The following is a 21614-nucleotide window of genomic DNA, read 5'->3' on the forward strand; positions in this document are numbered from 1 at the left end:
TGTGCCAGACGCTTCTTGTCTTATATAGGCTTTGCCAACTGCAGTGGCATCTTCTGCCTGTTTACACACCTCTGTATTTGAATACGCATGTCTATACCAGTTTCTGTGGCGCTTCAGTGTATAAAAGACCATGTCCTGACTGACTGAGTGGCTCATCATTGCCCACCACAAACCGGTAAGGATAGAAATTTGAAGTTTTGAGAAGGTGTGGATCTTATACTGCAGTTGTTGTTTAAGAAAGGATTTTTCAAAACACCAACCGCAAGGGGGTGAATAAGGGATGAAGGATTTTTTTTGAAAAATGTTGCTATTAAGGCAGTTTTGAAGCTACACCTAAGACAACTGGTATTTGGTTTCTTGCTCAGAAGTAAAGAAATATGTGTTTCAGCATTTTTGGAAATTTAATCCCACGGGCGTGAAATAGTGGGTGAAAGCTTTTTTTTGAAAATAGTCATTATTAAAGAACAAGTAAAGTATTTTTTGAAGCTAGATCTGTGAACATTGGCATTTGACTTCTCAGTTACAAAAAAAAAAAAACATGTTTTAGTGTTTTTGTAAATTGATCTCTTAATGAAGTGAAGTAAGGGATGAGATTTTTTTATGAAAATAAATTATTATGAAAGCATTTTCAAAGATAAATCAGTGAAAAATTAAAATTGGCTTCTCAGTCAAAAAGAAAAAAAAGTTTCACTGTGTTTGGTAATTCAGCCCCTATAGAGTGAAATGGGGGATGAAAGTTTTTATAGAAATGGATGAACGTTTTTATAGAAATATTTCATTTTGTAAGCATTTTTGAAGCTGATTCTATGAAAATTTGTATTTGGCTTCTCTGTTAGAAATAAAATGTACATGTGTCACAGTTTTTGAAAATTCAACCCCTAAGGAGTGAAATAGGGGGTGAAATGTTGTAAGAAAATATTTCTTTATGAAAGCATTTTTAAAGTTAAATCTTTGAAGATTGGTGTTTGGATTCTTGGTTGCAGGTGGAGAAAATACATGTTTTACTGTTTTTGGAAAGTCAGCCCCTAAGGGGGTGAGGTAGGGTCACAGCGACCGACCGAGTGACTCGTCATTGCCCATCCCAAACCGCTAAGGATAGAAACTTGATGTTTGGAGAGAGTATGGATCTTATACTGTAGGCATCGTTTAAGAATGGATTGTCCAAAATCCAACTTCTAAGGAGGTGAAATAGAGGATGAAGGGCTTTTTGGAAGTGTGTCATTATTAAGGGAATTTTGAAGCTGTAACTACAAAAACTGGTATTTGATTTCTCAGTCAGGAAAAAAAAAGTTTCAGCCTTTTTGGAAGTTGAGCCACTAAGGGCATAAAATAGTTAGTAAAAGGTTTTCTGAAAAAAATAATTATTAAAGAACTACTAAAGGATTTCTAAGGCTACATCTATGACATTTGGTCCAGAATGAGATTTTCACTCTGCAGCGGAGTGTGTGCCGATATGAAACTTCCTGGCAGATTAAAACTGTGTGCCGCACCGAGACTTGAACTCAGGACCTTTGCCTTTCGCGGACAAATTCAGTTTTGTGGACTACAGTGCCATATGCCACAAATGGAAAATAGTGCAATAAAACTGGGGGGCTTATCTCTTAAGATATTAGGTAGTCCAAAGTTAAAATAAACAACCTGTAGAGCTAGGACAGATGCCTGCAAGAGGCTGTTGTTAAAGTTCATTTGAGTGCTTTACAGATGATTATTTGGAAGCATCTATTGAAAACCACACCATTGACCATGATGAGAGGAGTTTTGCAGGGGATCCCTTTCATACTGTTCTCCAAACTGTGCCACATCTTGCTGTAGGGTCAATAACACAGCTAATGCTATCAGTTCTGTGATTATTGTTAGAGAACTTAATTCAAGCAGCTTTGATGAGGACAAAATCAAACTTGTTCAGTTGCGATTTGTTCAATAATAAATCTGGAAGATAGGATGGTGGTTGTTGTTTTGAATATACTCACTCCAGGTAAAATAAAAATAAAAATTATCTTTTGCATTTATATTATTTATTTATTTATTAAATTTTTATTTGATTGGGCATCTGTATCACCATAAATAAATTTGTCCTTACATTTTTTGTGGACAGTGTGATTATTCTTAAGTAATGAAGAGTTTACAGATGACGGGATGTGAGGAAAAACAACAGGTGGGGCACTCATAACAATCATTCATGTGAAATTGACCACACACGGAAGATAATGAAAGCACATTAAGCACTGATCATTCCTCCAGAAGAGTTTGCACCAAACTACCCTGAATTTCCCGTAACCTAAATAAAACTGACAACACCAAAGACACTATGGACAGAGGTGAAGCTACCGTTTTAACATTGCTTGATTTCAGCAAGGCTTTCAATATTATTTATTTCAATATATAACTTACCAAAATGAAACAGCTGAATTTCTCAAACAGTGCAATACCATGGTTCAACAACTACCTCAGAAAGAGATGTAGTGAGTCATCTGTGGGTCAAGTCATCATGGAAAAATGTGTTCTCCAGAGTCCCTCAGGGTTTTGTCATTTGTCTGTTGCTTTTCTCTTTGTGTATCTACAATATTTCATCTATATGCCATTTTTGTAACTACCACTTTCATGCTGACAGTTTTGAGTTGTGCACAAGTGTCTAACAATGTCGCTACTGCTGTATCAGCTATGAATGATGGTATTTGTCCTGTATCACGATGGGCACAAAATCTGGGTTTAATCTGCCTGAAGTCACAGGTCACCGTCATGTTTCACTGAAAGATGATCAGTGGGCATTTTCATGAAACATTAGATAACCTTGGCATAGTCTAGGATGATCATCTGATCTGGGAAGGACAAACTGTTGCAGCTTGCAAGAAGTGTCTCCCCTGCCTTCCTACAGTCCAGAAATTTAGAAAAATATTTCCACCTCAAATTAAACAGAAATTTGTTCTATATTTGGTCATGCCAAATCATTACTACTGTGATGTAGTTGAATACAGTGCAAATAGTGAAAACTCGAGACAACTCGATCTAGTCATGAACGTTTGCATAAGATATGTGTCCAGCATTCATTTGTTTGGTGATATTATTCCTTTCTATACTCACAAGGAGAAGCCACCAATTTGACCTCATATTTTAAGGAGAAAAGAGCACACCTGCTGGGTGTCAGTTACAGCAATCAACCCCACATGAAAATTTGGACCATAAATATGATAGTATGCCAGTTACAATCTTCTGAAAGTAAAGGTGTTAAACATATGAGTGCAATTGTTTTTCACTCTCTCCACTACATTGCAACTACCTCGTCATCAAGCCCAAAGTGCAATACAGTGGAGCGGTTTGCATTTTTAATGTTGATGAACCACATCTAGGAGCAGTACACAATGAATGTTACATTGCAACTTCCAAATGTCAAAGGAGAACAACTCCTAAAAGTCGTGACTGGGAAAAGTTGGTATCTGCTGCTGTTTGACCAACTTTTATACAAGCCAAACGAAAATACACGGGTTTTTCTTTGTGCTATTGTTTATATTTTCAATGTCTTTGCAGAAATTGTAGATGGCTTCACAGATGAAGATGTGCTAGATGTAAAGCAAAATAGTGGACTGACATTCAATACTTACAAGAGGGTGATGATAATGAGGCACAAAAGGATGATGATAACGAAGCTGCCTTTTCACCACAGTCACATTTGTTGAACAGTGTCATTGGTACAGTGAACAGATATGTGAAAATGAGGAAGTAAATGGTGGTGAAGCCTGCTGTAAAGATGTAAATGCGTGGAATACCACTTTGTCTCTGTCCATAACAGGAGTATACGAAATGAGCTGTTGCCTTTTGGAAAAGTGGAAAGGAAATCTGTATAAAGAAAAACTTTAAATCATTAAAACAAAGAAAGAATCTGTACATTTGGAGCAAATACTTTGAAAATGGAGGTACACACCAACAAAAGTTTTCCGAGATCAACACAATCTGTCTGGATAAATTTAATAATGCATTTAGGAAACAATGACAAGCCACAATATTAATATACTTCAGTGGGGTGTTTTAAACCATACTGGAGGTGGAACTGAAAAGGTTTAAAGCAGCTGTTGGATGAGTGTGCATTTTCAAAAAGAACATGGTATTGTGTCACAAAAAATAACACATGATGTCACAACTGAAAAGCTGGATAATGAAACTGGTTACTTATTGCATGTGAAAAGTTTGTTGCACAAACCAGAGCTATTATTAGGAACGGTCGATAGAATTTACACAATATGGATCAGAGTGGGTTCGATTTAGAAATCGAAAGACATCTACTTAGTTTTGTGGCCCTTCACTAACATGATATACAGCTACACAGTAATGTCAGTGGTATCTGCAGATACATTCGCTGTCACCTTCATTTGTAGATTCAAAAGAGCTGATCAGGGTGTTCGGGTAGCAAGTCAAAACAGTTTGTTTCACACAGAAAGCTATGTAGCAATCACCCATCTTCTGGAAAAGCCAACCAGGAACATTTCCGGATGCGGTGACAGGTTGTATTTTCTAAAATCATAGAGGATGACAGCAGAAAAGTTTTGATCATTGAATTGTATGAAACCAGTCTTCACACTGGAGAACAACATTGTGATTATGACAAAAACAATAAAATGTAGCATTATAAAGTGTTTAATGTTTGTAAGTCTCCTAGATAAAAATATGTTGTGAATTGTAATGATTAATGAAGCAGTAATTTCTGACCACTGATGCCATTCTGTATTAAATTAAACGTAAAAATACATTTACAACAGAAGGAAAAATGGAGAGATGGGACTGTTTCTCATTTTCATACCTCCAGGAATCCCAAAGTGGTTGAAGGTAATAAACTGCTGAAAGAAAATTACATAATTCGTTGTCCTATTGAAAATTCATTAATAATAAACACAGTCTATAGTACTAATGCTTCTCAATTCAAGTGTTTATTTATGAAAATTTTAGAAAACTGCAGGACTGCTTATGTACTAACTTGTGGCTGCAAATGTGGAAACAGCAGCAATACCTGTTGCATTATTCTTTCAGAATTCTGTGAAGCAATGGTGGACTATCCTCAAAGCATTTTCTGATGTTATTTTAAACAAAAAATTGTAACCTTGCCTAAATTGCTGTGGGTTGCTGCTGCTTTGTGGTATTTGTAATCATAATAACAAGACACATATTAAAAAACAGAAAACTATTTTTTTAGAAATTTTCAATTTTCATTTTGTGATTTCAGTTACACTGTGAAGTTTATTGAAAGTACTTTATTTTCAACTCAGAGTAAGGATTTTGCTTGAATGCACCGATGTAAATGTAAAGTGTTATACCATGAAGCACCAGTTTGTTATTTAACAAAATTTGTGGAGATGTTCATTCTGTAATGGTTGTTAAATGATTAAGCTTTCACTCCATTCAGAACTGATGTCTGTCATCGATATCAGCTCATAAAAATTGCTGGCTGGAGCCTGGTACGAAAGAATACACTTTCCCATCACATTCCGGTCATACTACATGGGTGAAAAAATGGGGGATAGGGCAGGTCAGTTGAGAATCCGTACATTCTCTAAGATATTTTTGGTGTGATGTACGATGGGGAATTGTACATTATCATGCTGGAATATGCCATTTGGAACTAATAAAGGAAATGACAACGGGATTTATCATTCTTGCCACATACTGGCAAGGATTCAGTCTCCCTTCAGCAATACAAAAATCAGTTCTGTTTTCATATCCAGTAGCTAACCATACCACAATTTCAGGAAATGCATAGCTGTCAGTCTCAAAAATTGTTACGTCTGGTGACATTCCACCTGATCATCTACATAAACATAGTAAACAAAAGTGAGACTTGTCTTGAAATGCCACAGAATGCCATTTCATTTCCATGTTGATTCTAGTTTTACATCACATAGGAGTCTGTTGTGATATGGTGCACAGAAACTCGAGACCTCACCCAGCTTCCAGTTACCTGCTCCTGACAATTATTAGTGACACTCTACCTGCAACCTCTGCCTGGATTTCAGCTGTTGTTAGTCAACCATTTGTCAGACCCAGTCAAACAGTCCTATGACCTTTTCATGGTGTAGTCATTCTGGATGATCCCATGCTGACTCTTCTTGCCACCCTGTTGTTCTGAGTCCATCATGTCACCACTCATTCTGCAGTTGTTGTGCTACAGCCAACTGTCTCTGTGATCTGTCGATGTGATGCTCCCATGTCCTTCATGCCAATGATTCAACCTTTCTCCGAGTCTGAAAGATGGCGATAAGCTGCCATTATGGGCATGTGATGTTGCGATCTCCACCTGAAAAATTCTAGTAACATTGGGCACACGAGCAACCGTAATGTACTCGATCCGTTCTTTACCTGCAGTAATAACTTTTTTCTACACTGAAAGTAAACTCGCATAAAGATGAGAGTTAAATGTATGTGTCTTACAGGCATGTAAATCCTCAAGTATCAGTTTGGTAGCATTCGGTCAAGGTGTTCCTGGTGTAACAGATTCTGTTTCATTCAGTGTACGTGACTTTAATGATGAATCAAATGTTGAAAGTGTAGTTGCTTATTGCATTGGATACTAAGTAACTGCTGATTGGCAGATGGCTTGTGAGTGTGGCACTTGTGGCAGGAGGAGGAGACGTTAGACATACTGAGCGCGCGGGACCTAATGGAGGTCAGCGATCCGAGCGACAGCGATTCGACGTTGCTTGCCAGTGAGCGCAACAGCCACGCGATGACGGCTGCGGAAACAGCTGAACATCGCATTGTCATCCAAGTGCAAGGTCCACCTCGCACGAATGCCGTAATGGATGGCACGCCAGCCACTACTCCAGAGTTCTCAGGCTATCAGGTTAGTGGCTATAGCATTCTTTGCCTATTGATTGCCATCACATCAGAGCAAAAAATTAAGGCTTATAGATTTTGATACGGTGCTTTAGGTCTTGTCGAGTTTTATAACTGTGACCTGTTGTTTGTATGTATCTTAACATTACAGTTGTTTATTGTTTTGGAGATAAATCATGTTTTATACCATATTAATTCAGGCTAGCAGAATAATTTGAAATATCATTAACTTGTCACATACACTCTGAATAGGGTAAAAAATTTAATTATCAGTGAATAAATATGTTTTTATTTCTTTATTATTATTATTATTATTATTATTAGCTTGAGAAAATGTCCACCAATTCAGATTTGTTACTTCTCCCCAGTGTTCGTTGCTTTTTACTTCATCTGTGAATAAGTGGGTAAGTGTCCTTCCAGTCTTCCTGAAAGTATAGTAATGTATTGTGCAAAATTTTATTTGTTAGATGCCACTATGTTACAGATATGTTCCAACACTGTTTCCTGCACTTTGGAACACCTAAACAGCTTCTGTTACCACAAAAATTAGAACAACAAGATTTCTTTTAAACTTAATGAAACCTAAAGCAATTTTTAGACCTTAAGAATTTGGATCTTCTTGTTCATTGCTCTTGTGCAAGCTAGTGGAGAGTTCCTACCATCCAACATTTTTGAATGTAGGCTTTTGTTGCAAAGCATTTATGCCAGTCTCATGTTATGTGTATATTATAAAACCTTTGTTTTTGCCACCTTCATGTATTTTTGGTCTTCTGTGGCTGTTTTTATGAGTTGTCAGACTTGCTCAGTACTGTTTTCTTATTGTGTTTTTTAACATAAGAAGGAAACATTTTCTTGGTCTTCTGCAGTACTCAAAAATTGATTTTTGGGTGCTTAGACCGTCATCAAGTGACAATTGTATGTTGAAATCACAGATAAAATTACATTCACTTACAGATTTGTTAGTGATACAGGTACAGGTATCTTATGGAGGGAATCGTTACATTTAAAAATTAATAATAACAGTTGATTTTAGTACTGTAATCTGGTTTTCTTGCACATGGATAGCCAAAACCTAATTGAACAGAAGGATGGAAGCAGCATAGAAAGTTAATTGTATTTATTTACCTAAAATGAAGCTAGCTCTCAGTGTTGTGTGTTTATTGATTTCAAATAATTCCAGTAGTGTCATCTTCCTGCTTTTCTTAACAATATGTAGAACATTATAATGTCCATCAAACAAATAATTTTCTGCTAAAACATGTTTTGCAAAGGTTAAATCCATCTCCTTGGCTCCCAGATTCTCTCATATACCGACAATCAAATCCATTAGTTAATAACAATAAGAATTAGGATAAAATGCTACTCATTATGTAGAAGTGGCATTGAGTTGCAGATACACACATTTAAAAGTAGACTGTTGTTTATGAAGCCATCAGACAGAGTCCTTTGTCAGATATAGAAATGATTCTCTCTCTCTCTCTCTCTCTCTCACACACACACACACACACACACACACACACACACACACACACACACAATTCTTCTCGCACTTTGGGCTTTGAAGTATGACTTTCGTGAGTAGCGATGCTGCCTGCAGTGGGTAGTGGGGATATAGAATTGGCCATGTGTGTCTGAGTTTGTTGGCGTAACTGTGTGTGTGTGTGTGTGTGTGTGTGTGTGTGTGTGTGTGTGTGTGTGTGCGCACTGACATCCAAGAAGTGACATTGTCCTTCAGATTAATAACATCCAATATGTCTGCTGCTCAGTCCCTGTAATGCAGTAGCAGTCTGTCCTAATTCATATTGTTAGTGCATTATGAATTTTACATCATTACGAAGTGTCGTATTCGTGATCTATGGAACAAGTACTAATCTAATCTCTCTAATCTCTTCTGTTAACAGTTTTATGCTAGAAGTGTGTTAATGTGGTAGTAAGAATTTTCTACCAGTAACTTGACTGTGGTACAACTTGGGCCAGTTGTTTAGACAGTTACAGGAGAGCTTCAATTTAAAAGCTGCTTAGTGAGCATGCAATACTTATAATTTTCAACTTCTTAAGAAAACTGGCAAGTTGATTGTACTGTATGCATTGCATTTGTGTGTGAATTCAGCAGATGAAATATAAATAAATAATTTTGTTTCAAACATGAGAGAGACTACTGCCTCTGTTGTTTTTATAAAAATAAAATAATACAGCAAAGACCTTTCCTTTACAGATTTGCAATATGCAGGGCAATGTGAGTGTGTATATGATTATTATATTTATATAAGATTTTGCATCTAGACAGCCTTTTTGTTTTCTTAGTGCCTTAATGTTTTAAGGTAGAGTGTGATGCCCTTGTTTGATTGTTTGGTGTGCATTTGTGTCCATGGCCTGTAAACTGATTGAAGCATCATTTTTCCCTGTTCTTCCACTCCACTTCCTGAGGTATGATTGATTTCTTACAAAGAGAACATTGTGTGACTTCTAGTGAAGCTTAGGGAAGCTAGATTTGTAGTTGCCCGATGCTTCAGTGTTAATTTTGTAGCATGGCTACATGTATTTTGGAAATTCAAGCTGCTTGGCAAGTCAGGAATTTGGTATAAGTGAACAACTTCTATCTCTTTATAATCATGGTACATGTAGATATGGACGTAGAACAGTAAAAGGGTGGGAAAAGTGGAATTTGGTTTAAGAAGAGACATAATTAAGGAAGTAAAGTGATTAATAATATACTTAAATTAATTTTTATGTAAAAAGTTTGACCAACAAATTTTTATGTAACAAGTTTGATCAACAGTTTGTTACGATAATTTTGACATATACGTGACTGTGTAATGTCATGCATTGTATTTTTTCCCCATGTCCTGAGTAATATCACAGATGACTGGACAATCTAAAAAGTACAATAGTATTCATGTTGTTGTAGGCAGTTATACTGGGGAAATTGTGTTTAAACAAATCACTTAGGTCTGTTTGTAGTCAATAAAATGACACAATATAAAATCAATCTTTGTTCAGAAAAATGTGAATTTGGATCTCCTCGATCATCCTCATTGACATTTCTTAAGGCAGTTCTAAATAATCATTGACAATTGTTGGTGTCTTTGCTTGCATAAGACTACTTCTGGTGCCTTCTCCCAGTGAAAGTACAATCCACTGCTGCTGTTGCTGCTGCTGTACATTTTTGACCAGTTAAATTGTATTACAGACCCAAACTGGAACCCAGACGTGTGCTTTATAGGACACTATTGAGCTATCCGAGCACATCTCACTGTAGGAACAGTACTCCCTTGTCACCTTGGGAGTAAGGATATAATGGAATTTTAACACAAATGTTCTTTGTTCTTTTTTTAAAAGAGTAACGTTCCTGGGGCCATAGTGAAGTTTAGTTCTCTACTATACCTTCCTTCCTGTGGAGTTTGGAACGTATACAGGGTGAATCTGAACTACACTGACGAAATTTCAGAGGTTGCAAGGGGATATTTTAAGGAGTCTACAGTGAATAGTTACAGAGTAATTGCATTTCAATTGATTTCTTACCTCCATGTATATGTTTATTGCATTGAAAATATTTGCACAACAGTGCAGATGTTGATGGTATATGCTGTGTTTCTTTTTTGGAAACAAACTTGTTCCATTCAGTCACAATTTGTGCTGTTTACAGCAGTAATGCTCACTTTATTTTTCACCCTTAAGCTTCCATTCAGTACTGCTCTATTGTGTCCAGGGTATGTTTTTCTGGCAGTATTATTTGTTTTTTGTTGTGCAACTTGGTGAGTGCAGAGAACAGGCTTTTTTTATTATTGTTAAGATGTTTTCACAGAAACAAAAGTAATTGTGGTAACCAACTGAATAAGATATTATTGTGTTATTAGTCCCTAAGCAACCACTGGAGATAAAAACTCCCTTACACCAAAACACTCAGAAAGCATCCCTGACCCACCTTCTAAATTTTTTCAATTGAGTTTCATTTCTATAACTACGCCTACTTCTGCATTTATGTATGTACTCCACAAGCTAATATATGGTGCTAGGCAGAGGATACTTCATATGATTATTGGTGATTTCTTTTCTTCTTCCACTTGCAAATGGACTGAGTGAAAAACAACTGTCCATATGATTCCGTATGAGCCCTGATGTCTCTTACTGTGCCTTCACAGTCCTTACGCGAAATCTGCTTTGGCAACAGTGGAATCGTGCTACCGTCGGCTGCGAATGCAGGTTCTCTACATTTCTCAACAATATTTCATGAAAAGTGCATTGCCTTTCTATTGGGAATTCCTATTTGAGTTCATAAAGCATCTCCATAATTGTCAAATGTTGATCAAACCTGCCTGTAACAAATATTGCAGCACACTTCTGACTTGCTTCAATGTCTTCCTTCAATATGAGCTGGTGGTGAGGGTCCCAAACACTTACGCAGTGCTCAAGAATGGTTCGCACTAGTGTTTCATGCGCAACATCCTTTATAGATGAGCTACACTTTCATAATTCATCCAGTGTTGTTGCACTGTGACACCTAGACATTTAATCACAAACTGTGTCAAGTAGCACACCACTAATATTGTATTTTGAACGGTTGAGGATTGGTTTTCCTTCTCATCTGGATTAACATACATTTTTGTACATTTAGAACAAGCCATTCATTGTACCAAATAGAAATTCTGCTAAGTCAACATGTATCCTCTTGCAGTTGGTGACACTTTCCCTTACACTACAGTGTCATCAACAGACAGTTACAGATTTCTTTTCACCCCAGCTGTCTGGTCGTTTATGTATGTAGAGAATAAGAGTGGTTCTGTCACTTCCCTGGAGCACTCCTGACAATACCCTTGTTTCTGATGAACATTTGTCATCCAGGTTAATCTACTGATAAGGAATCGCCTCGATTGCAAGGTCGCAAAAGGTCAGTGATGATCACGGCATTCGATGCCCAATGTATTGTTACCATGCAATCACAATATTGGCTGCTAATGGCAACAGGGGGCAGTACTGGAGGTACCCAATGATGGGCACAGTGTGTAGTCAAACAGCTTAGTCAATGAGCATGTCACAACAGTGCTACAGTGCTAATACAAAGCAGAGCAGTGGGAACCATAAACAAAGCAATGATTGCATTATGAGTACAACAACAGTTGCCGAAGTTGACATTTCGTCAGAAACAAAACCGAGGAATTTCGCAGAGTGAGAAGGAAGTGGCCGATGAAATATTAGCGTTTCTGCAATTTGAGTAAGTGGAATTTGTGGTGTCATGCACGGTCGATTGTGCGAACAATGTACATGAGGAGTACAGTGATGATGATAAGTAATTAACAAGTTAATGTGATATTGAAACAGGTGTAGAGCCATGAAGGTCATCATCCTCGTTGGACAGGGTGCCTGCCACAAATCCTGTCTCCAGTGAAATGTAGTAGAGGACAATTGTTGTACAAGTATCAGATATTAAACATAATTACGTGCATGGAAGATCATCTGCAGCTTAGTAAAAACCAATTATGAACAGATTTTGAATAAGTTTGCAGCAATATGACTGTGTACTGCATAAGAAAAACTATAGGTATTCAAGGGAGGAGAAGACTCACTTGTTACAGAAACTGGTGTTCGCATGTTTCAAGGATGCTCGATATAGTTTGCAGGATGTGCATGGTAGTGACCTATTGCATTATGCACATCAAATTGCGCGCGACATACATTACAGTGATTTCAATGGAAGCAGTGGATGTTTGGCAGAACTTCAAGTAGTGCTACAGAATTGGAACACGTAAGATGACAAAGTGCTACAGAGTTGGAACTCATAAGATAACGAAATTTCAAACAAAGATTCAACTTGACAATGCACAGTAAACTGTGGAATCAGCCTGAAAATTTGTAGCTGAGATAAACCAACTTACCCCATCGGTCAGTAAGGTATTTATTGTCAACTCCAACCAGTTGGAATATGAATGGAATGCTTGAAATTAGAGGTACCAGGAGAGTTGTTTCTAGATGAACCAACATTGGTGCCTTAACGCATTTGTGTACAATTATGGTGGCTGTTAATCTTGACAGTAAATTGACTGGAAAGATATTTATTGTGCTGAGAGAAGTTGGAGGTGCTGAATGTGATCTTGCAAAGACAGTAGGGAATACTTACATTACAGCAAGCAAGAGTGGGGAAAATGTTCATAATGGAACTACAACTAGGGTATGAACACTGCTTTTGGCCAATAGCTGGTCATAATAACTTGCTTTTGCTTGATTATTGGTCTGCATATAAAAATCAAACTTCTTCAGAGCAAACTATCCATCCTGAAAAGTACGTGGCATTGCAGTTCATACCACCTGAAATCACAAGACAAATTCAGCCTGCGGATGGTTTTTTTCTGTGCTTATAAAACTTATTATAACATCATCTGCAGCTATGCCTTAAAGGAGTGTCAGTTTCATGATAAGCCCCATAACAGACAGTTCTGCATGTGGTTGCATGCCATCACACTCCATCAGTTCTCGTCACCTATTACTCCAATATAATTCTGTTTGCATTCTCTAAGAGTGGATACACAGCTGAATACCCTGTGTGATTTATAACTTGTACTAGGGAATTCGCCTTCAGTCATGATGGTGTGAACATTGGTGATCAGTGTGGTGTCCCATTTTTCATTAGATGTTCATGGTGCAAGTTAATGGTTTGTTTTGAACATTTTGTGACTGTCAGTGATGTCTGTTTGTGAAGTGTAATACATACATCACATAGAAGGTTGATCTCTGCACCTGTGGACACCCATTTTCGATCAACCTCGTGATGCATACAGTGAATGGTTAGTAGCTAATATTTTTCCTGTCATAATTGTTAACACAACACTTTCAAATGAGCCTAAGAAGTTTTTGAGTCACTCGCATGTGTGGGGGACCTATTATAGCCTCAGGTCGTTGATAACAGTCTGCAGTGGGGAATCGTGTCAAATGCTTTCCGGAAATCTAGGAATATGGAATCTCTGTCTACCCTTCATCCATGGTTTACAGGGTATCATATGAGAAATATGCAAGCTGAGTTTTGTATGAGTGTTGCTATCTTAAATCCATGCTGATCTGTAGACAAAAACTTTGTGTCTCTGTGAAATTTATTGTATTCAATCTTGGGCTGTAGTTTCCCAGGTCTGTACTCTTTCCTTCTTATATACAGGAGTCACCTGCACTGTTCTCCATCTGCTTGGGACATGGCAGTGGGAAAGAGAGGGTGAGAGATTTGTGCTAAATACAAGTTAATTAATGGGCCAACGCTGTAGAGTACTCTCTTCAAAACCGAATTCGGAGTATCGCTGGACCTGGCGACTTATTTATCTTCACCCTGTAGGTACCAAGTAGTGGGAAATTGAAACCTTGGTGCAGTGTTAAACATGTGCTCAGATAGGGCACTTAGTTGCCTAATATTACTGAAACTTATTGTGTGGTCCTTTTTTTTGCAAAATATTCTATACCTGGATCAGAATAACAAAGTGATGGCTGCTATTTGTTTAAAGGAAGTTACCATAGCAACACACAATCAGGAAATGAACTCTGTCAGCCCTTCTGTTCAGTGTTGTTGTATTACTCTGCTACTTCAAGCACTAGTTACCTCAGTCAGTTGCAGATTACGTGATTTGTGTTGTTTTCCTTTGGCATATGGTCATTTTATGCCAACATATGTCTAAAAGTAGTTGTGATAATGTGCGGAAAATTAAGTAGTATATTATGGTCCAGCTAATGAGGATAATGTACAAACTTCCCTCTCACCAATTTGATTCATATTGACAGGGTGTGTAGAGCACATGACCTTGACATACATATAAACAGAAAGACACAACTCTCAACTATTTTTGAAAAGACAATGTGAAAATTTTAGGCATGGTTATACAATTTGTCCATGAACCATGGACCTTGCCGTTGGTGGGGAGGCTTGCGTGCCTCAACGATACAGATAGCTGTACCATACGTGCAACCACAACGGAGGGGTATCTGTTGAGAGGCCAGACAAACGTGTGGTTCCTGAAGAGGGGCAGCAGCCTTTTCAGTAGTTGCAGGGGCAACAGTCTGGATGATTGACTGATCTGGCCTTGTAACACTAACCAAAACGGCCTTGCTGTTGTGTTACTGCGAACGGCTGAAAGCAAGGGAAAACTACAGCCATAATTTTTCTCGACGGCATGCAGCTTTACTGTATGGTTAAATGATGACAGCATCCTCTTGGGTAAAATATTCCGGAGGTAAAATAGTCCCCCATTCGGATCTCTGGGCGGGGACTACTCAGGAGGACGTCGTTATCAGGAGAAGGAAAACTGGCGTTCTACGGATCGGAGCGTGGAATGTCAGATCCCTTAATCGGGCAGGTAGGTTAGAAAATTTAAGAAGGGAAATGGATAGGTTAAAGTTAGATATAGTGGGAATTAGTGAAGTTCGGTGGCAGGAGGAACAAGACTTCTGGTCAGGTGAATACAGGGTTATAAATACAAAATCAAATAGGGGTAATGCAGGAGTAGGTTTAATAATGAGTAAAAAAATAGGAGTGCGGTAAGCTACTACAAACAGCATAGTGAACGTATTATAGTGGCCAAGATAGACACAAAGCCCATGCCTACTACAGTAGTACAAGTTTATATGCCAACTAGCTCTGCAGATGACAAAGAAATTGAAGAAATGTATGATGAGATAAAAGAAATTATTCAGGTAGTGAAGGGAGACGAAAATTTAATAGTCATGGGTGACTGGAATTCGACAGTAGGAAAAAGGAGAGAAGGAAACATAGTAGGTGAATATGGATTGGGGCTAAGAAATGAAACAGGAAGCCGTCTGGTAGAATTTTTCACAGAGCATAACTTAATCATAGCTAACACCTGGTTCAAGAATCATAAAAGAAGGTTGTGTACATGGAAGAATCCCGGAGATACTAAAAGGTATCAGATAGATTATATAATGGTAAGACAGAGATTTAGGAACCAGGTTTTAAATTGTAGGACATTTCCAGGGGCAGATGTGGACTCTGACAACAATCTATTGGTTATGAACTGTAGATTAAAACTGAAGAAATTGCAAAAAGGTGGGAATTTAAGGAGATGGGACCTGGATAAACTGACTAAACCAGAGGTTGTAGAGAGTTTCAGGGAGAGCATAAGGGAACAATTGACAGGAATAGGGGAAAGAAATACAGTAGAAGACGAATGGGTAGCTCTGAGGGATGAAGTAGTGAAGGCAGCAGAGGATCAAGAAGGTAAAAAGACGAGGGCTAGTAGAAATCCTTGGGTAACAGAAGAAATATTGAATTTAATTGATGAAAGGAGAAAATATAAAAATTCAGTAAATGAAGCAGGCAAAAAGGAATACAAACGTCTCAAAAATGAGATCGACAGGAAGTGCAAAATGGCTAAGCAGGCATGGCTAGAGGACAAATGTAAGGATGTAGAGGCTTATCTCACTAGGGGTAAGATAAATACTGCCTACAGGAAAATTAAAGAGACCTTTGGAGAAAAGAGAGCCACTTGTATGAATATCAAGAGCTCAGATGGAAACCCAGTTCTAAGCAAAGAAGGGAAGGCAGAAAGGTGGAAGGAGTATATAGAGGGTCTATACAAGGGCAATGTACTTGTATATCTTCTCCTCCTGTACGGCATGGCTATGTGCTCAGTGCGGCTGCCTCGAGTCGAATGAGCGTGCAGCTGCCTGTACTGCGGAAGTTCCCACTGATTAGCGCCGCAAAACTGGGCGCGGCAGGAAGCAGCGCGCTGATAATCCAACATGGCGACCGGATGAGACCCTTTTGCCAGCGGATCGCGCTTAGTTAAAACTATAGCGCGATCCTCCGAGCTCTAGCGGCGAAACTCGTTCAATTTCAGATGGAAACCCAGTTCTAAGCAAAGAAGCGAAAGCAGAAAGGTGGAAGGACTATATAGAGGGTCTATACAAGGGCGATGTACTTGTATATCTTCTCCTCCTGTACGGCATGGCTGTCTGCTCAGTGCGGCTGCCTCGAGTATGGAAATGGAAGAGGATGTAGATGAAGATGAAATGGGAGATAAGATACTGCGTGAAGAGTTTGACAGAGCACTGAAAGACCTGAGTTAAAACAAGGCCCCGGGAGTAGACAACATTCCATTAGAACTACTGACGGCCTTGGGAGAGCCAGTCCTGACAAAACTGTAGCATCTGGTGAGCAAGATGTACGAGACAGGCGAAATACCCTCAGACTTTAAGAAGAATATAATAATTCCAATCCCAAAGAAAGCAGGTGTAGATGTGAAAATTACAGAACTATCAGTTTAATAAGTCACAGCTGCAAAATACTAACGCGAATTCTTTATAGACGAATGGAAAAACTGGTAGAAGCGGACCTTGGGGAAGATCAGTTTGGATTCCGTAGAAATGTTGCAACACGTGAGGCAATACTGACCTTACGACTTATCTTAGAAGAAAGATTAAGGAAAGGCAAACCTACGTTTCTAGCATTTGTGGACTTAGAGAAAGCTTTTGACAATGTTGACTGGAATACTGTCTTTCAAATTCTGAAGATGGCAGGGGTAAAATATAGGGAGCGAAAGGCTATTTACAATTTTTATAGAAACCAAATGGCAGTTATAAGAGTCGAGGGACATGAAAGGGAAGCAGTGGTTGGGAAGGAAGTGAGACAGGGTTGTAGCCTCTCCCCGATGTTATTCAATCTGTATATTGAGCAAGCAGTAAAGGAAACAAAAGAAAAATTTGGAGTAGGTATTAAAATCCATGGAGAAGAAATAAAAACTTTGAGGTTCGCCGATGACGTAATTCTGTCAGAGACAGCAAAGGACCTGGAAGAGCAGTTGAATGGAATGGACAGTGTCTTGAAAAGAGGATATAAGATGAACATCAACAAAAGCAAAACGAGGATAATGGAATGTAGTCGAATGGAATGGACAGTGTCTTGAAAGGAGGATATAAGATGAACATCAACAAAAGCAAAACGAGGATAATGGAATGTAGCCGAATTAAGTCGGGTGATGCTGAGGGAATTAGATTAGGAAATGAGACACTTAAAGTAGTAAAGGAGTTTTGCTATTTGGGGAGCAAAATAACTGATGATGGTCGAAGTAGAGAGAATATAAAATGTAGACTGGCAATGGCAAGGAAAGCGTTTCTGAAGAAGAGAAATTTGATAACATCGAGTATAGATTTAAGTGTCAGGAAGTCGTTTCTGAAAGTATTTGTATGGAGTGTAGCCATATATGGAAGTGAAACATGGACAATAAATAGTTTGGACAAGAAGAGAATAGAAGCTTTTGAAATGTGGTGCTACAGAAGAATGTTGAAGATTAGGTGGGTAGATCACGTAACTAATGAGGAGGTATTGAATAGGATTGGGGAGAAGAGAAGTTTGTGGCACAACTTGACTAGAAGAAGGGATCGGTTGGTAGGACATGTCCTGAGGCATCAAGGATCACAAATTTAGCTTTGGAGGGCAGTGTGGAGGGTAAAAATCGTAGAGGGAGACCAAGAGATGAATACACTAAGCAGATTCAGAAGGATGTGGGTTGCAGTAGGTACTGGGAGATGAAGGATCTTGCACAGGATAGATTAGCATGGAGAGCTGCATCAAACCAGTCTTAGGACTGAAGACCACAACAACATTATTGCTGGTATTCAGGGAGTCTGGAGCTGAAAGAAGAGGGGCTCAGCTTCATAAATGTGAGTTGTCTGGATCAAATCTCACTGCTGGTACTTTTTTTTCATTCCTACATAATTGGACAACAGGTTTATTATGACTGTGCAGATAATCAATACCTAATGAATCATTAATTATTTTGATAATATTGACCCTGCAAAATCAAAGTTTTCTGTAAAATTTTAAAAGTAGTTTCCCATTATAACCATATTTCTGCAGGTAAGTTCCAACTCACTATGAGCCCATTTTTCCAGTGTCTGTGCAGGTACGTTTTGACCCACAGTGAGCCCATTTTCCTGGTATAAGGCCAGGCACACTACGGCTCATCAAATGAATCCATTTTCCTGGTATTCCTGTACATAGTTGTGAGCTATCAGAAACAGCCGCGTATGCCCCCCAAATGTTTGGCTGATGAAGGGAGAAAAGGAACAGCATTCACAAACCTGGAAAATACTTCATTCATATCTAAGCACCGAGATAGGTACTAGCCAGTGCTCCAAGATATCTGATTTTATGAGTAAATGTAGTGGTGAAGCTGGTACTTCAGCAGCAAGAGAAAGTGAACCAGATTCTGAAGCCAAATTTCTTTACAGTGAAGTTTCAAAAAATGTGATTAAAAACAGCACTCGTATATAGTACAGCTCTTTCTCCAAAACAATGTCATCACTTTGAATCCTTCTACGGTAACAACACAAGAACACTTGGATACTGAGGAAGAAATATTTCACCACATTTCATAAGTGCTAGTGGAGAATCCAATCATGTTACGAGATGAATCAATTGCCCACCAATAAATCAGTGGAGGTGGTCTGCCTGATGAAACCAAACAACTCGCTTCATCTTCGTCAGACAATTATGAGCCTGAAGAGAAGTAAGGAAAAGAGTTACTGAGTATGTTCTGCTGGATTACAGGGTTAGGGTCGTCAATCTAATGAGAGAGCATCCAGGAACGAGTTTGGCTCTCATCACAGAAGGAGTGTATCATACCTCCAAAGCATAAAAATTTGAAAACATGAAAGGAATGAATCAAACAAGTTGGAATAAAGCACTGTGACTGTTTCATAGAAGCTCAAGAACGTAAATCAGCAAGTGCCGACAAGAAAATTGCAGCAGTGGGCTTTTATTACTGCTGCCCAGTTTCCTGCTTTGCATTTTCAAACTTCTGACTAATTGGCCATGATGTTCTTCAAATGAAGACATTGAATTCCTCAAAGAAAAATCACCAACGTGTCTCAGTGAGTGAAAGTGCCTCACTGCAAAAGATTCTTGATGCAGCAGCAAATTTCCAAATCAAGAATTGAGGCTGCATACCAAAATATGAGAAGAATGTTGTTTTAACACTGATCAAACAGGTATCACATAGAAAAGAACCCATTCACTAATGTCAATTGAAATACAGTTTCTACAGACTATACAATACTAATTTCTGAACTATATTTGTTCTAGGGTGCCAGTATCAGTCAATGTATGACTGAACTCTCGCCAAACAAGGAATGAAGGTAGTTCTCGTGCAGCAAAAGGATATGCTTAATGTGACACATCTGTACAGTGCATAGTATAGTGTCACCTTACCTGGAAAATTACTACCAATTGTCTCTGTTTGCTTGCAACAGATCCCTGGCTCATTTGGACCAACGGTAAAAAATCAGTTGATGAGTAAGCATGTGAATACATAAATGTTACGAAAACATCTTCGAAGTCCAACAAACTCACAACAGCATTGTACAAGAATTTTCTAACCAACATCTTGAAGCCATATGTGGAAGAAGAACAATTTCTTTAGCACCTTGATTCATTTTGAGGGAAAATGAACTTGGGTCGTACATCAGAACTTTCCAGGAAGGAGAGGGTTTGCCAACATGCACTATTAAAGTAATTCCTCCAAAATGTACTCGGCTGGTGCAGTCTTGTGACATTTATTTTTACAGGCAGGTAAATCTGTTGTTATAATTATGTGGGAATCAAAATAAAGGAAGAAAAGGAAACAGGAGGAAAAAAAAAGAAAAAGGTATGTACTGGCAACAACATTTGATCCAGAGAAACTAATCACTTACGCGGCTGCAGACTCTTTAGATGTTAGTTACCACATAAAGTATATAAGCACTCCTAAAAGTTTCAAACTTGACTTTCTCAAAAATGATTGAGAGTTGCATCTTCCCATTTACGTATGTTGAAGTCCTAGTCGCTACCTACACACCCCTGCCAATGTGAATCAAATTGGTGAGGGGCAGTTTGTATAGTCCCCTTGTAAGCAAGCACGATACTGTGTGTTGGAACGGGGCATTTGAACCTATTCAGAAGTGAAGTTCACAACTGTTCCTGCCGCAACCTTAGTATGCATGCTGGACAGAATGAACTGCCAACACCACCCTGTTCATGCTCAGCTGTTACTCGCTTTTTAACTTGATCTAGTTATAGTGGGAATATTGTTTGTATGTTATTTGTTGGATTTGTCCGCTTATTTTTATCACTATGTCTTTCAGTACGTCTATAGCAGCCCGATGTGCGGAGCTCAGAGATCCATAAACAGGAAACAGCAGACACACTAGCAGCTCACATGACTGCTGTTAATAATAGAGTATCAATAGTCAGTCATGGGAGTGTGTGTTTGGGTTTTGTGTGTGGATGTGTGTACTTTTCCTAGAAAAAGACCAACAGCTTGAAAGCTAGTGTGAATGCTGTTCGCTGTTATGTACCTCTGTGCTCCATCCATCAGTCTGCTGTAGGTTAGTGCTTGACTTTCTCTTATTTTATGTAATGCTCCATCCAGGGATTTCCATTATTGTTGTACTCTGTCAGTACGTCTGTTTTTCTCATAATTTCACTGGCTGCGTTGAGGCCATGTGGAGGGAGGGAGGGGGGGGGGGGGGGAAGAAACAGCCCTATCCTGTGCCTCCTTCTGTCTTCAGTTGTAGTCATGCAAGCCGGTATGTAAGTTGCAGAACTCTCTTCTGTCCATCAAATCTGTATCTTCCTTTTACCCTTTCAAATCAATGAACTCTGCAACATTCCATTTATAAACTTGGTTGTTGTACAATGTACAGTACTTATATACACTACTGGCCATTAAAATTGCTACACCAAGAAGAAATGCAGATGATAAACGGGTATTCATTGGACAAATGTATTATACTAGAACTGACATGTGATTACATTTTCACGCAATTTG

General features: G+C 38.5%; 1 protein-coding gene across 7 annotated transcripts in view; it reads left to right on the forward strand.

Moving 5' to 3' along the window:
• The window catches only part of LOC124776245 (PH and SEC7 domain-containing protein-like), an 850081-nt gene that overhangs the window by 640991 nt on the left and 187476 nt on the right, over positions 1–21614 (forward strand). For 6 of the 7 annotated variants that reach the window (XR_007015606.1, XM_047251114.1, XM_047251137.1 and 3 more), the window contains exon 6: positions 6605–6826. Coding sequence is in view for 6 of the 7 variants with exons in the window: in XM_047251114.1 (XP_047107070.1) it covers positions 6605–6826 (222 nt within the window). In the remaining variant the exon portion in view is untranslated. The remainder of the gene's footprint in view (positions 1–6604; positions 6827–21614) is intronic. The other variant, XM_047251123.1, reaches the window with a different exon arrangement.

Source organism: Schistocerca piceifrons, chromosome 1, assembly GCF_021461385.2.
Source record: "Schistocerca piceifrons isolate TAMUIC-IGC-003096 chromosome 1, iqSchPice1.1, whole genome shotgun sequence".
Classification (NCBI taxonomy): domain Eukaryota; kingdom Metazoa; phylum Arthropoda; class Insecta; order Orthoptera; family Acrididae; genus Schistocerca; species Schistocerca piceifrons.